The sequence below is a fragment of the Lepisma saccharinum genome, chromosome 26, assembly GCF_977018435.1.
Source record: "Lepisma saccharinum chromosome 26, izLepSacc3.1, whole genome shotgun sequence".
NCBI lineage: Eukaryota > Metazoa > Arthropoda > Insecta > Zygentoma > Lepismatidae > Lepisma > Lepisma saccharinum.
In genome coordinates, this window is record NC_139254.1 from 1,951,519 (window position 1) to 1,967,683 (window position 16,165).

The 16,165-nt window shown below is 41.2% G+C and overlaps 1 protein-coding gene across 1 annotated transcript in view; it reads left to right on the top strand.

Annotated features, from left to right (window-relative positions):
* The first annotated feature begins 4,255 nt into the window (after nucleotides 1-4,255).
* stan (Protocadherin-like wing polarity protein stan) overlaps nucleotides 4,256-16,165 on the top strand; it is a 501,606-nt gene continuing 489,696 nt past the window's right edge. Inside the window, exon 1 of the mRNA XM_083112512.1 lies at nucleotides 4,256-4,378. Coding sequence (XP_082968638.1) covers nucleotides 4,359-4,378 — 20 coding nt within the window. The 5' untranslated portion in view covers nucleotides 4,256-4,358. The remainder of the gene's footprint in view (nucleotides 4,379-16,165) is intronic.

Sequence of the window (16,165 nt, forward strand, 5' to 3'; positions counted from 1 at the left end):
CAAAGAGATGTTTTGAAACCAATGGGTCGAGGGTTCGATTCCAACTGGGTATGTGTGTTGAGGAAACTAAAGGTCAACAGGAATGGAAAGTTTATACTCGCCATCTCAAAATAAGTTTTCGGGCTTGGTACAGGTAGCTTTTTGTAGAAAGCCCCACAACGGCATCAACGTGGCTACCATCTGTGGGGGCCTCTTTTTTTTAAGTTGGAGAGGGGCACAAGGCCGCTTGTACCATACAACCTTGCACCGAAGAACCAACTTGTCAACTAGTCACTCACTCCATTATTAAAGTGCACAACATAATATCAGATTTGTACTGATAATAAGCAAAGAATTATAGCGGCTGCATAATTATATTTCAATGACAGCAAATGGTTTCAAATGAATGGTTTTCATTTTATTTTTTACTAAGTAACAGATTTGGTAATGAAAAGCTTTAACATTTGCATATAATATGAGATTTCTTTTGGTATCCAGTTTGTATGTTGACCAAATCACAGATATACTATTCCTAAGGATAGCATTAACTTAATCTAATAAAAATATATTCCAGTGCATTACAAAATTAACTCATTCCGTTTTCTGTTGTTTGAATCCATATGGTAAAGTCTCGAAACTAGATGCACATCTTTTTCTTTTGGTATATACCACCTGAAAAACCCTTATTTCCGGCTTACTAACAACGGAATGTCTTTTTGTGCGTACGATTTTGTTCGAGTTGAGTAAAGTTAAAGAGGAGGTGTTGTTGAGAATAGCATTGGTGAGTGATTCGAAATTGATTGTGCTGCTGTTTTTATGGTTTAGACATATGCCTTTCACCTTGCAAACAGTAGTAACATTAGTATTGTCTGGATTTACTACCTCAAATGCATAACTTTTCGGCCCACTTAATGAAAATGCTCTGATATAAGCATTTTTCCCATAGAGTTCTAGTTCATTTGTTAACTCCCCTAGGTAGTCTCCAACAGGCAGATCAACATCACCTGGCCTTTGAATATAAATGACACTATCGGTATCATAGTACAATACATTTTCGCCTAATGTATCCAAATATTCATAAAGCTCTAATCATGCATGGGTTGTAGTGTATGCTGCAATAACTACATTTACAGTCGATAATGGAAGTGCAGATTCTTCGAGATATTGCCAGTGAACTATCAACATATCTTCATTTATAGGTATAACTTGATGTACTTCAACATTGGGACTTTCTAGTTTATCGAAAAAATCCTTAGGATTGTTGATAATACTAACTTGACCAGGGTTTTCTCTCTGTCCAAATTTACCCCAAAATGAATTCAGCATAAGTTTTGCTAAGCTTCGTAATCCAGGATTAGCACATATTCTGTTTTCATCCAACAACACACCCTCCTTTTCAAAATAGTCAGCTATGTATTTTTTTTTGGATTCTTCATCAATACACCACAATGGCCAGCCGCTTGCTTCAACTTTTGCTTTGAGAAATGTATTGATGTACTCTGCAAAAACACCACCTGATTTTTTTGCAGGATCATATTGTTCAACATTATATTCCCATACCTCATGTAATTCTAAAATTTTGTATTTCTTTTGAACTGCCTTCTGAACTTCATCCACAACCCAGGTTCCAGTTATAGCTCTTTCCCTAGCAGTATGGTTACATTCCGCCTGGTTTATTTCATCGGCACAAGTTCTACATAGAGGGAAAGTTAATTTTGAATTGGTTCGATATGGTAACACAGGATGGTACAGATCTCTCGGTGGAAGTATTGTTGCTTTGACAAGCCCTTCAAAAGAATAAATATCGGGGCATTCTTCCCCCACATAAATTTTCACCGGATGTCCAACTGGAAACTTTTTAACTTTGCAACAATAAGGGTACAGGCTACATACATCCTTATATTGAATTGTTTCATTTTCTTTCACAGTGTAATGTAGTTTGGTAGCATTAGTTCTACCACCATAAAACGCCTCCCGGGGAATTATGGGGGCTTTAATTGATAACGGATGTTTTTCAACATAATGTTTCATGGTTTTGTTATTTCTCAACTGCTGATGAAATTCGCACCCCCACATCTCATGGACAATGTAGTTAAGTGCTTTTAATCTGGTAATTTTATTTTCTGTTCTTTCATACCGAAAAGACAAAGTATCATATGGGTCATCATGAAGAGGTTCTGTACGTGAAGTAGGGAAACATTTGACACAACCATGTGTTCTGCATCCTTGATATTCAAATACATGCTCTTGCCCCTTTTGATCTTTAAAATATCCATCTACTTTCAAGTTTCCTCCAACTTTTACTTCTGGTCCTCTGGCTGCATGTTGGATTTCGATTTTATGTTTTTTTTTCCTCCCATACCAGCCATTGAATAGCCTCTATAGACTGATGTGACATAGATGTTCAGATGGTACCATATTTTTACAGCTGACACAGAATTTCTCCCCACATATATGAGGATTTCTGTTTGTACGGATAGCATACGCTTTCATGCATTTTTCACAACATTTTACTGTCTGACAAAGAGAGTTTTTTCTATTGTAACATGTTTTATGATTATTGTAACACTTTTGACCATAGAAAAATCTGTTACAATCAGTGCACTTTATTTTGGTTTCTGAAACAGTACATTTGGGCTTTTCTTGGCATTGTGAACAAACAGCTGTACAGCATCCTAGGTGTCTAGAAACATGATCATATTTCTTATGGCAAGTTTCACAATAGAAATTAGCGGAGAATGCAGCTGTAAGAGATGTTATAACATTAAAATGGTTGTTTATGTACACCAAATTTAAAGTTTCGCGCCTAGGTAATAAAGGACCTTCATATATCACATCACTCCCGGAAAATCCATTATATACGGTAATTTTGAAATCAGATAAATAGTCCTGAAATTTTTGAATTTCGGTAGTTCCTCCACCACCACTCAAATTTTCCCCAGCTTCTCTGCACAGTTTATCCACTTCTTCTTCCATAACACATTTATGTTGTCTAACATACTGATAACGTTTTTTAGGTTCATTTTTGTAAACATTAATACTTCTTGCCACAACCAACGCATAAGCCAAACACCTGCTATCGGAATTTTTAATAGTTATAATTCCTTTTTTTAGTTTACAGAATTGTTCCCCATTCATTGCATTTTGGCGAACACGTCCTCCCCCTCGTAGCATTTGGACATGATGGAGATATACATAGAAATTGTTGTCAGAAAGAAATGTTGTATTGCTCTGCAATACTTTTTCCAATGCTGCCCACAATATCTCCATATTTATCGCCTGTGCTTCCCGAAAAGATAACCAAAAAGGGAGATCAGGGCGATCTTCATTCCTGATAGTAATACCAACTTGGTCATGCTCGGCCACATCACGTAGAAGATATTGGATCAGTTCTTGCAATCCCTCCTGAACCCATATCACCGGATTCTCATTGTGTGGTGCCCCCCGCAACCGAGCACGCACCATTCGTCCTTCCATATTGAATCTTTGGTAACGCCTTCTTGTCTCTTCTATAACTTCAACATGATGTAACACTGCATCATCGCCACCGCCTACCTGTCTGCACACTTCCGCTTCCTGAATACAATCCCGAAGAACCATTTGGTTTTGCTGACGCGTAGGAATGGCGTAGAAATTATTCATTCCTACGCGTCAGCAAAAATTCGATGCGACTGGTGTTATGTTACATCCTGTCGTAGCGGGGTACGAGCGGTTTTAATGTTGAGTCAGCAGAACATTCTACCCCCTCTACCTCTACTGCTATTAACAGCAATCAATCCAGACCCTCTGTCTCTATTTCTAGTGAGACCAACCAACATGTTGAAATGTTTCCTAACAAGTATAACAACCAGGATACAGGGATATGATTTATTTGTATTTTTGTGTTTGCATTTTGTTCTTTTTATTGTAATCTTACTCCATTTGTAATATTTAGTATTGTATGACGTTTTCCACACCCATGGATATGGGTCTACGGAAATAAAGAATTTATTATTATTATTATTATTATTTGGGTGTATTGGAACAACCGATGAAAAATGTGGAGATATTTTCCATTTAGAATCTGTTTTAGAGACTAAAGAATTGGAGCAATGTACAAATCATATTTCGCCAGTGTTATACCAAATGGTTGCTCCAGACACCTTGGACAGAGTATAGGTACATACATGCCTGTCAAATTTGACTTGATTGATCAAAGTACAATGTGTTTTGTAACAATATTAGACAACATTCCTGAATTCTTAACAAATTTGATTAAATTTCCTTAATTTTAGATGGCAAATGTGTCCACAGCGCAGGAAAGTGACATTGCTGCAGATCAGGGCACAGTACAGAACATTCTACAGCACGTATGAGCAGATGAATCAAGAGTGCAGCCCATGTCAATGAATATCTGGAGGTAAGGTAAGACTGAGATAAGGTAAGTACCATGTCTCTTTACTTTTCCATCCATTTTGCACAATAAATGTACTGTGTTCTCCTTGCAGCTACCATGTCTACATTATGCATTTAGGCCACAAACCGTAATTTGCCGATTGTCCTAGAAAGGACCGTTGTAGTAAGTTCTCGATATTTGAAGCTCGGGAGTGGCTGGTGACGGGGTCTGCTCTGCCTCACCTGGCACCAGGCATACAGCAGCGCGTGTATTGGTGGGGACGTCCTCACAGCTCATCCACTCATTCCGGAACTAATGGAGGGAACCATGATCCAGATGGAAGATAGAGGCCATAGCTGGAATAAGGTAGGTGCAATTTTTTTCATTTCTTACTTCGATATACATATGTGCATGTCTTTCCAGCATGTCTGTAACGAATTGATGCATAGGAGAAGAAATTGAATATTGCTTGTTTGTGCGACATGTTTTTTTTCATGTGGACAGAGGAAAGGACGAATCTTCATCAACACCTATGATGAATGGTAAATAAGAGGTGAGTTCAGGTCATACACAAAGGTAAGATCTGTAGTGTTCACTATGAATGCAATCAGTGTCAAGTGCATTAATGATGATGCTAAGTCAGGCACAGATTAGCAAATGAGGCCACAGCACAGACAGAGTCTACTGCACACATGGCCGTAATTTGGGCCTAATTATGAGGGGACAGAATCAAACTGGGCCTAATTTTCAGAGGGAAGAATTAAACTTGGGCCTAATTTTGAGAGCAGAATTAAACTTGGGCCTAATTTTGAAAGAGCAGAATTAAACTTGGGCCTAAGTTTGAAAGAGCAGAATTAAACTTGGGCCTAAGTTTGAAAGAGCAGAATTAAACTTGGGCCTAATTTTGAAAGAGCAGAATTAAACTTGGGCCTAATTTTGAGGGGCAGAATTATACTTGGGATTAATTTTGAGGTTGCAGAATCAGATTTGGGGCCTAATTTCGAGGGGGCAGAATCATATTTGGGGCCTAATTTTGAGGGGGCAAAATCAAACTCAGCCTAATTTTGTAGTTCAGAATCAAACTGGACCTAATTTTGAGGGGGCAGAATCAGACTTGGGGCATAATTTTGAGGGGTTAGAATCAAACCTGGGGCATAATTTTGAGGGGTTAGAATCAAACCTGGGGCTTAAGTTTGGGGGAAAAGATTCGAAAAGTTTTCCATCCAATAAAAACAGCATCCAGGATTGTTTGCTAAATAACTGTGACATTTGCGAAATCACAAATATTACTCTCTATTACTTTGCTCCTCAGGACACCTAACTTGTAAATTTTATTAAACCTGAAAATTGGGGGCCCCCTTACCCCTGCTAAGTTATGCCTTTGACTGCGCAGATGAGCAGATTCTGTGAGAAGATAGTTAAAATAGTATTTGATTGATTGATTTGTTTTATTTTACTTTGCCATTCTGCCACTTTTTTGCCTAATTGTGAAGATGGGGATGATTGATGATATGATGAAATTGATGAAGTGACACTCACAAAGAACACCCATGCCTAGGCACGGATTCGAGCCTGGGACCCCTGGCATCATAGTGCTGTGGTAAGCACTCTGTCATGGAGGCCAGCAGAGTGTGGATATATGATGTGTTTGTAATGAAAGAATTATATAGAATATATTAGGAAAATATATTTTTTATCTAGGAATTGTCTAAGGTACCCTGAGGAGACATCCTGTCAAGTAATGTTAATGTTACTTCAGCTCAAAAGTACATTTTTTCCCCATAGTGTTTGAGCTTATTAAAACTAATTTTATACTTTGCTGTTCTTTTCAGATTAAATTTTGAATGCCTGGATGTAAAAAGAACAGTGTTTAACGTGGAGTGGATGGATTGCAAACTGAATCCAGTCTGGGCTGACTGTCTCAGAGAAGTGTCTCATAACCCCTATAAAGCCTATTGTGTATTTTATGGAACAAAATGTCAGTGATCAGCCATTGAAAAAGTGCATCCTATAAGAAGAGAAAACAGTTGAAGAATGAACAAAGAGTAATGTCAAAGACAAAATCACCACTGTGTACTAGTGTCACGGTATCTAGTGACATGTAAAACGCAGTTCGATAAAAATTATTTATGTTTATTGATTCATCTTATGTTCAAATATAAAAGTGTGAGGTATTTTATTTTGTGGATAAACTTGTATCCGAGGCAGACGTCGGGAGCTGGGAACGGGTCTTTCTTGAGTGACAGCGGAACTGTCTTTTCGGCTTAGGACATGACATATTTGCACCGACACGGAGATACGAAAGGAATATTTTCGCCGCTACCGAGCTTGAGTCGCAGCAGGCGTTCGAACCCATGTTCACGGATGACCAGGAATGCCAGCTGGGGCTCAAGTCTGCAAGGATCGACGACGCGCACTTGACCGCGTTTCAAGACAATGGAGAGAGGTCATTTCCACCCCCTCAGAAAGGGAAGCGAAGCCACCTTAGCGTCATTCCCAACGGACGAATTTGATTCTCTTATAAATACGCGGTGCTACCATTCCAGAGACAGTTTTTATCCGGATTTCATAGAGAGAGCATCTCCGCGCTACACTCTCGCGTGATCATTGCTTTGTGTCCGTGAACTTTGTTTCCTTACGTACTGTGAGCGACTTGCAGATAGGGAGTTACCAGTGTGCGCCTTATTTTGGTGAAGATTACGCGGTGATTTGTTTTTGCCAAGCGTGGACTACATAAGGATGGAGGGCTAAAGAAGATAGAGAAGGGGGGCGTCGCTTCCCTGACGCCTGCAACGACGCCGAAGCCAGTCAGACGACGCCAAAACCAAACACTGCCCAAAGCCCGAAGGACGCTTTCAGATCGACGTCCCAACCAAAGCCCGAAGGACGTTTTCAGAACGACACCAACCAAAGCCCGAAGGACGTCTTCAGAACGACGCCGATCGAAGCCAGAGGGAGAGATTGAAGGACGACTCCAGAACGACGCTTCCAGAACGACGCCGAATCGAAGCCAGTCACCAGAGAGATTCCGAACCGGCGCGTGACCACGTACATCCGACGCTAGTGGCAAGAGGAACGCCCGAAGTACTAAGGAGGTGCAAGTACACCAGATCGTCGCAATTATTCTTCGTCGCGATCGACCTCGGAGGACAATTCCGCCACAAAGGAACCGTGTGCAAGTCCCGCGTCCAGGAGAGATGAATGACCACGCCATGTAGCAGAGTCTGGTACAGTATACTTCAGAGGGTCTCATGTACATGTAAACGTGCGTCGTTAGAATCAACACCGTACTGTTAACGCCGAAGTCTCACTTATTCGCAAAGTTACTCAGGAAAAAACTAAACCTAATTCCCGCGTCTGATAATTTTGGTATTGTTATAAAAAAGAGTTATTTCATGTTCAGATGTGCTAATTTAATTGTCTGCATTCAGCGTTAGAAGCTCCATTTCATTTCTTTAATATTTAGTGTAAATTGTCAAAGTGTGCTCCATTTTTTGTGTAACCGACCGCCCCGTCGCGCCATTTAATTTGTCGATAGTTGACTGATGAGTCCTTTTAATTGTGGAAAGCGTAGTTGTTTTTATTGCAAGGTCGTGTGCGTGAAATAGTATTATTTGTTGCATAGTGGTTTTTAAGGTAATTTTTGCTCGCGCCGACGATTGATTAGTGTATTCCGGCAGCTGGAGCCAATTAAGTTTTTGCATCACTATGTAATTGAGTAGTTGTTCTCATTGGACGAGAGAGGCTTGTGTGTAATACCCCCGTCCGAGCAACTTGTATATGTCGTGCTTACGACTCGATGCACACGTTCATTCGAACGAAAGATTTAACCACGCCGAGCCAATTGTCTTAGTTAACCGCTTTCCGAGGGCTGGCACTTAAGTTAATTTAAAAGAGCACAGGAGCTGGCAGACAAATGCCCTAAATTCACATAAAGGTTTAAAAATTAAAAGGAATGATATGTTAATGAGATCCATGATTTGTATCCATACTTCACATGTAAAAATACCTCATGTGTGTGAAAGAGAGATAGCGTGAATGTTGTGAGAGTGAGGAGGTTTTGTAAACAGTTGTTGATTGCAATATTTTTTGTTGTTACAATATATATTCACTTTTTTACCGTTCGTCAGTGTTGTTATTTGACGTTTTTCAGGTACCAGATATTATGCTATTAGTGTTTTATGATTGTTCGAATCTACATATCAAAGGTAAACAAAACAGTGTAACATTTCAAGGTATTAATCTCCGCCTCGCAATACTATGACAATAAACGACCGTCTCAGTACCGAACTTGAAAACCTGGACCGAGAGTCACGACCGGTCTCCCGTACACATAACGACGTTTGGCCCCGTGCCGGGGTATGATTGACACGTCATTTCGGGGATCGTGAGTGCACTCGTTACATTTGGCGCCGCGAACATGGGACGGCAACTTTTGTCATTCCTTTCCAGGAAAACCAGGTTGCGAGAGCGGTAGAAATTTCATTGTGTATACGTCATGCATAAAATTCTTGTGTTAGGTTCCTGGTTATTTTTGTGTTTTTGCTCTGTATTTCGAGGGTTATTTCCATGTATTTGTTGTAGGTTCACGTGTAAGGACACGTTATTGGGCATAATTGGTAACAATAGGGCAGATATTTTTTTCGGCGAAAGCAGCAAGGGCAGCTGCATAGGGCATTTTCATGTACTTTTTGTGCATTTTTTTTGGTTTTTGGCGTAATTTATGGCATCAGGCTGAGTTGCGGGATAAGGGATTTCTGACGGACCTCCTTTTTCTTTTTATGTATCGATTTGTAATTCACATTTTGTGTGAGCTCGCGTAAGTTTGCGTAACTGTTCCAAAGTGCGACAGAAGATTGAGCAGATAATTAACGAAAGGCCTTCATGAGATTAAGAAATCGTCGTATAGACTGTTTGAACAAGAGTGACGTCATGATGGTTTGCGAGGCTTGTGGAAAGGAATTTGCTGATTTCGAAATCGACAGCGAGGGGGCCAGACCGGCTTGTCCCCAGTGCAAGGGCCCGTTGGAAATGGAAAGGGAGATACCAAGTGCCCAAGGGGGTACATCGTCACGTGCGGACAGCGACCACAGCAAGGAACAAGATGACGTAGGAAGTGGCAGTGGTGCCAACCAATTTCAGCTTATCCTCCAGATGCTCCAAGGGATGCGTACCGACTCCGAGAGGTTGCAAGCCAACATGCAAGAAATGGAAACCAGATTGCAGACCGAGGTCCAGACGAACATCCAGGGGTTGCAGGCTGAAATGCAAGGGGTCCAGACCAACATCCAGGGATTGGAAACCAGAGTCCAAACCAACATCCAGGGATTGCAGGCTGAGGTGCAAGGGATGCAGACCGACGTACGAGGGATGGAAGAACGCCTCCAAGGGACGGTTCGCGCCTCCGGAGAAGAAATAAAGCAACAACTCCTTCAGACGATCCAAGAATCCGAGGCTCGAATCGAATCCAGGATCGCCAGGACCGACGCTCGCGTCAATGAACAGGAAGCCAAGGTGGCAACACTGGCGCAGAGCGTAAGTGAGCAGGAAGGAGCTTTGCAACACATCGGCCAGCAATGTGCACAGCTGGAGTCGGCCTGCAATCGGAGCAACGATGCCCCCGAGCGACAAGTGCGGCGAGCAGCGAACCCAGCGGAAGGGAATTCCGAGAAGATAAAGGGAATCGAGGAAAAACTGCAACAATTGAACGTAGCCGACGTTCCGGGATCACCGCGAGAGCCGGCAGCTATGACGTCATCGCAGCCAGCTGAAGTTCCTTCGCCTTCAAGAAGCGCGAGTGACGCAAGGCCGACTACAGGTGTCAACCGAGGAAGCGAAGTGGAATCGAGACTACATCTTCCATCGTCGCGACCGTTCGAAGCCCAAACTTCAAGCCGGGACGACATATGGTCTAAACCACCGTCGGCGAGAGCTTTGTACCCGTCCGAATGTAAGAAAAACTTCAAGAAGTTCTCCGGGGACGACCGGATATCGCCGTCTGCCCTCGTCGAGGAATTCGTAGCAACAGCCCGGGAGTTAGGACTGACGGATGGAGAGCGATTGCTTGTACTGAAAGGCTGGATGCAAGGTCGAGCAAAGAACTGGCTGGATCAGAATGAAAGACACTTTCATTCGTACTCGGCGTTTAGGGAAGCCTTCCTAACGCACTTTCCACGCTCTATGCAAGTGAAGGGAAAGATCAAGAAGCCGTTGTTCATGTACGACGGGCCGTATTTTTGCAGAGAAATGCAAAAGGTGGAACTGCTCCGACGAAAAGCGCCAAGAGTGGTTAGCGCGATATAAAAGCACGAGCGAGTCTTTGGTTTGAATTCTGATCAGGATGTGAGGTACAGTTATCCTATTCTTGTGTAAATTATTGAGAGTGTATAAAATGTATATTTATTATGTAAATTGGAGGTATCATTTATATCATGTGTTTTATGTTATCGAACTGGTTTACTTTTCTTGTACAGGGTGTTAAAAAATTTGTAGTCAAAATTTCATGCCCCTGAGTAGTAAAAAATTTTATACGCCTACAGAATTTTTTGATCGGAAGGAGGGCGAGATGTCACGGTATCTAGTGACATGTAAAACGCAGTTCGATAAAAATTATTTATGTTTATTGATTCATCTTATGTTCAAATATAAAAGTGTGAGGTATTTTATTTTGTGGATAAACTTGTATCCGAGGCAGACGTCGGGAGCTGGGAACGGGTCTTTCTTGAGTGACAGCGGAACTGTCTTTTCGGCTTAGGACATGACATATTTGCACCGACACGGAGATACGAAAGGAATATTTTCGCCGCTACCGAGCTTGAGTCGCAGCAGGCGTTCGAACCCATGTTCACGGATGACCAGGAATGCCAGCTGGGGCTCAAGTCTGCAAGGATCGACGACGCGCACTTGACCGCGTTTCAAGACAATGGAGAGAGGTCATTTCCACCCCCTCAGAAAGGGAAGCGAAGCCACCTTAGCGTCATTCCCAACGGACGAATTTGATTCTCTTATAAATACGCGGTGCTACCATTCCAGAGACAGTTTTTATCCGGATTTCATAGAGAGAGCATCTCCGCGCTACACTCTCGCGTGATCATTGCTTTGTGTCCGTGAACTTTGTTTCCTTACGTACTGTGAGCGACTTGCAGATAGGGAGTTACCAGTGTGCGCCTTATTTTGGTGAAGATTACGCGGTGATTTGTTTTTGCCAAGCGTGGACTACATAAGGATGGAGGGCTAAAGAAGATAGAGAAGGGGGGCGTCGCTTCCCTGACGCCTGCAACGACGCCGAAGCCAGTCAGACGACGCCAAAACCAAACACTGCCCAAAGCCCGAAGGACGCTTTCAGATCGACGTCCCAACCAAAGCCCGAAGGACGTTTTCAGAACGACACCAACCAAAGCCCGAAGGACGTCTTCAGAACGACGCCGATCGAAGCCAGAGGGAGAGATTGAAGGACGACTCCAGAACGACGCTTCCAGAACGACGCCGAATCGAAGCCAGTCACCAGAGAGATTCCGAACCGGCGCGTGACCACGTACATCCGACGCTAGTGGCAAGAGGAACGCCCGAAGTACTAAGGAGGTGCAAGTACACCAGATCGTCGCAATTATTCTTCGTCGCGATCGACCTCGGAGGACAATTCCGCCACAAAGGAACCGTGTGCAAGTCCCGCGTCCAGGAGAGATGAATGACCACGCCATGTAGCAGAGTCTGGTACAGTATACTTCAGAGGGTCTCATGTACATGTAAACGTGCGTCGTTAGAATCAACACCGTACTGTTAACGCCGAAGTCTCACTTATTCGCAAAGTTACTCAGGAAAAAACTAAACCTAATTCCCGCGTCTGATAATTTTGGTATTGTTATAAAAAAGAGTTATTTCATGTTCAGATGTGCTAATTTAATTGTCTGCATTCAGCGTTAGAAGCTCCATTTCATTTCTTTAATATTTAGTGTAAATTGTCAAAGTGTGCTCCATTTTTTGTGTAACCGACCGCCCCGTCGCGCCATTTAATTTGTCGATAGTTGACTGATGAGTCCTTTTAATTGTGGAAAGCGTAGTTGTTTTTATTGCAAGGTCGTGTGCGTGAAATAGTATTATTTGTTGCATAGTGGTTTTTAAGGTAATTTTTGCTCGCGCCGACGATTGATTAGTGTATTCCGGCAGCTGGAGCCAATTAAGTTTTTGCATCACTATGTAATTGAGTAGTTGTTCTCATTGGACGAGAGAGGCTTGTGTGTAATACCCCCGTCCGAGCAACTTGTATATGTCGTGCTTACGACTCGATGCACACGTTCATTCGAACGAAAGATTTAACCACGCCGAGCCAATTGTCTTAGTTAACCGCTTTCCGAGGGCTGGCACTTAAGTTAATTTAAAAGAGCACAGGAGCTGGCAGACAAATGCCCTAAATTCACATAAAGGTTTAAAAATTAAAAGGAATGATATGTTAATGAGATCCATGATTTGTATCCATACTTCACATGTAAAAATACCTCATGTGTGTGAAAGAGAGATAGCGTGAATGTTGTGAGAGTGAGGAGGTTTTGTAAACAGTTGTTGATTGCAATATTTTTTGTTGTTACAATATATATTCACTTTTTTACCGTTCGTCAGTGTTGTTATTTGACGTTTTTCAGGTACCAGATATTATGCTATTAGTGTTTTATGATTGTTCGAATCTACATATCAAAGGTAAACAAAACAGTGTAACATTTCAAGGTATTAATCTCCGCCTCGCAATACTATGACAATAAACGACCGTCTCAGTACCGAACTTGAAAACCTGGACCGAGAGTCACGACCGGTCTCCCGTACACATAACGACGTTTGGCCCCGTGCCGGGGTATGATTGACACGTCATTTCGGGGATCGTGAGTGCACTCGTTACACTAGTATCCAGTGCCTGTACAAGCAGTACTCCTGTAAATGGGAACCCAGAAGCACCAAAGCCAAGTATTCTCTCTCAGTATGTAATTAAAGAAGTAGCAGGTGCTGAGATCCAAATGGGCTATAAAAATAGTCTTGGGACATTTTTCATTCAATTCCTGCAGTGGCTTTGATTTCATATTTAAGTTATGTTTCCTGAATTCTGATAATGAAATAGCTCAAAAGTTTTCAATAGGTTGAACAAAGACATGATATATTGTTGTGTATGGTTTGGCATTACACTTGAAGTCACAGTTATTTGAAGTGCTGAGTAAGTAAACAATCATGTAATTCAGCAAGATCAAATGGGTTTACTAATTCATTTTTGAACACCACCTGTAACCAGGTGTCAACTAGGTACTTGAATTCCATGTTTCTTGGCCACTGTACTGCTGAAGATCTATTAAAGGTCTACCATTATCCATAATAATCCAAGTTTCCATGGATGGACCTTTTGAGAACTGGAAATTTCTTCATAATTTGGCTTCTGAAATCGAAACCAATGATGAAAGCCCCAAGGTCTTGCACATGGGTTTACACATTATTCATGAATCATTCGAAACAGGACTCACTCTAACTGGTGGGAATATTAATGAACTTTTGAAGAACATATGATGTACAAGGAGTGGGAATAAGGCCAAAGGGGAGACCAATATGTTAGTGGAAAGAGCAGGTAACGGAGAGTGTTAGGAAAATGGGACAAGATTGGAACACCGTGAAAAGAGAGGAGTGGTGGAAGACCAGAAAAAAGTGGAGAGACTTGACCCCTATGCCAACCCAGCCAAAGGCAGGAAATGGCAAATGATGGTGATGATGATGTTTATGAATGATGAAGAGTATCTACAGACTTTTAAAAGAAAATCATGTTCGGCAAACAGACTTTTTTCATGCGCACATGTTTCCTAAGAAATTTTGCCAAATTAGATGAGGTTGCTCAGTGTCCAATTGACTTATTGCCACATATCAAAAAATACTTGGAACTACAAAAATTATCTTCCTAAGTATGTAGAAACTGGGGATGTTCAACAAGCAGTTAATGATCCATTGACTTTACCAAAATTAGCATTTATTTTGTGTTGTAGCTGAAGATATTGAACGTTTTCTCAGAAAGTTCATTGTCAGAACCATTAGCACCATTTTTGTCAGTTCAATGTGAAGAATTGCTTCGTGAACTTATGAGGAAGTTTGTTAAAATGTTCTAGTAAAAGCTGATATCACAATTATAACACCATGAAGCCTTGTTTCCATGATTATGAAAAAATATAAATATGCTGACCAAGGCAGTAATTTATTTTATTAAAAACATAAACTAAACATAACGTTTCAACCTTCTAGCAAGGTCTTCATCAGACTCTGTATCAAGTACAAAAGTAACAAGATACACAAGAAGGGCATTATATATACACAAACTTCACTCCCTCCAGACTATTAGAAAGTTGTTAGGAACTTTCTAGCAGGTGGCTTTCACTTTCCAACTGTACTTTCACCTAAAAGGCTAAACATAATTACTTTCATATAGAATGTGAAGAGATATTCATATAGAATATCTCACGCTCTTTTTCCTTCATTTTTCTCCCTTCTCCTCTCCTCTTTCTCTCTTGTCCTTTCCACTCTTTCTAACACTTTCTTCCATTCTTTGTTTAACTTCAGTCCCCCATTCCAGTTCATTGTGTCTTCTTCACCTTTCTTCTCTATTTCCTTGGCTTCCTTCCATTTTCTCACTAACATTCTCTTCTCCCTTCCTATCTGCTTAGCCTCATCCCACTCTATGTCATGTCCTGTTTCTCTCGTGTGTTTAAATATCGCATTTCTCTCTCTCTTAAGTCGTACATCATCCCTATGTTGTTTCAACCTATCTTTCAGTCTCTTTTTTGTTTCTCCTATGTACACACACTGACATTCTTTACATTTTACTTCGTAGATAATCCCTTCCTCTTCCTCTTCTCTGTTTTCCTTTTTCTTGTTTGCATTCTTCGCTATTCCTAAGATGCTTCTTCCTCCCTTCCTGTAAGTTTTAATGCCCGCTTTCCTAAGCACTTTGCATATCTTTTCCGTGGTCTTCCCCATACTCCTTATTCCAAACCTTCTCTCTTTTTCTTTCTCTTCATCTTTTTCTTTCTCTTCCAATTCTCCCCTTCCTCTTTTCTTCCTTCTTCTGTTTATGTCTAGTCTATCCTGCTTCTCATAGCCATTCTTTTCCAGCTGTTTCCATAGGCTATTTATTTTGCCTTCTTTTTCACATTCCTTCGTGCATATTTTCGTTATTCTGTCCTCCATATTCTTTATGAAATTTCTTTTTGTCACCTCACTTACATCACTTCTTTTGTGGCAGAAAACCCCTGCTGCACACTTCTTCTGATGCCAAGCGGTTTCAATTTCTTCTCCTCTCTTCCTTTTCATCAATATATCAAGGTAGCTTAACTTGCCTTCTTCTTCTATTTCAAGTTCCAATAAAATCCATCTTTCTTCATATTGTATTTCTTTGGCAAAAATGTCGACCTGCCTCTTTGTTCCCTTCCATATGCCAAAACAATCGTCCACATATCTGCAAAACAGAATTATTTTGTCACCTCCTTTTCCTATCACTTTCTTTTCCCATTCATTCATAACCAATTCAGCCAATGCTGGGCTTAGGCTAGAACCTATATTCAGTCCTTCATTCATTAACATTATTTTATCTCCCATTATACTGTAACCGTTATTCCAAATGGTTTCCAGCGCCTTCACTACCCTTTCACTATCCCATTCTCCTATAATTTCCTTTCCCATTATCTTTTTAATAATGTCCAAAACGTGTCCCCTCTTGATGCTTGGGAACATACTTTTTACATCTAAGCTAAACATTGTCGACTTCATCTCATTTAACTTAAGACCTTTTATGAG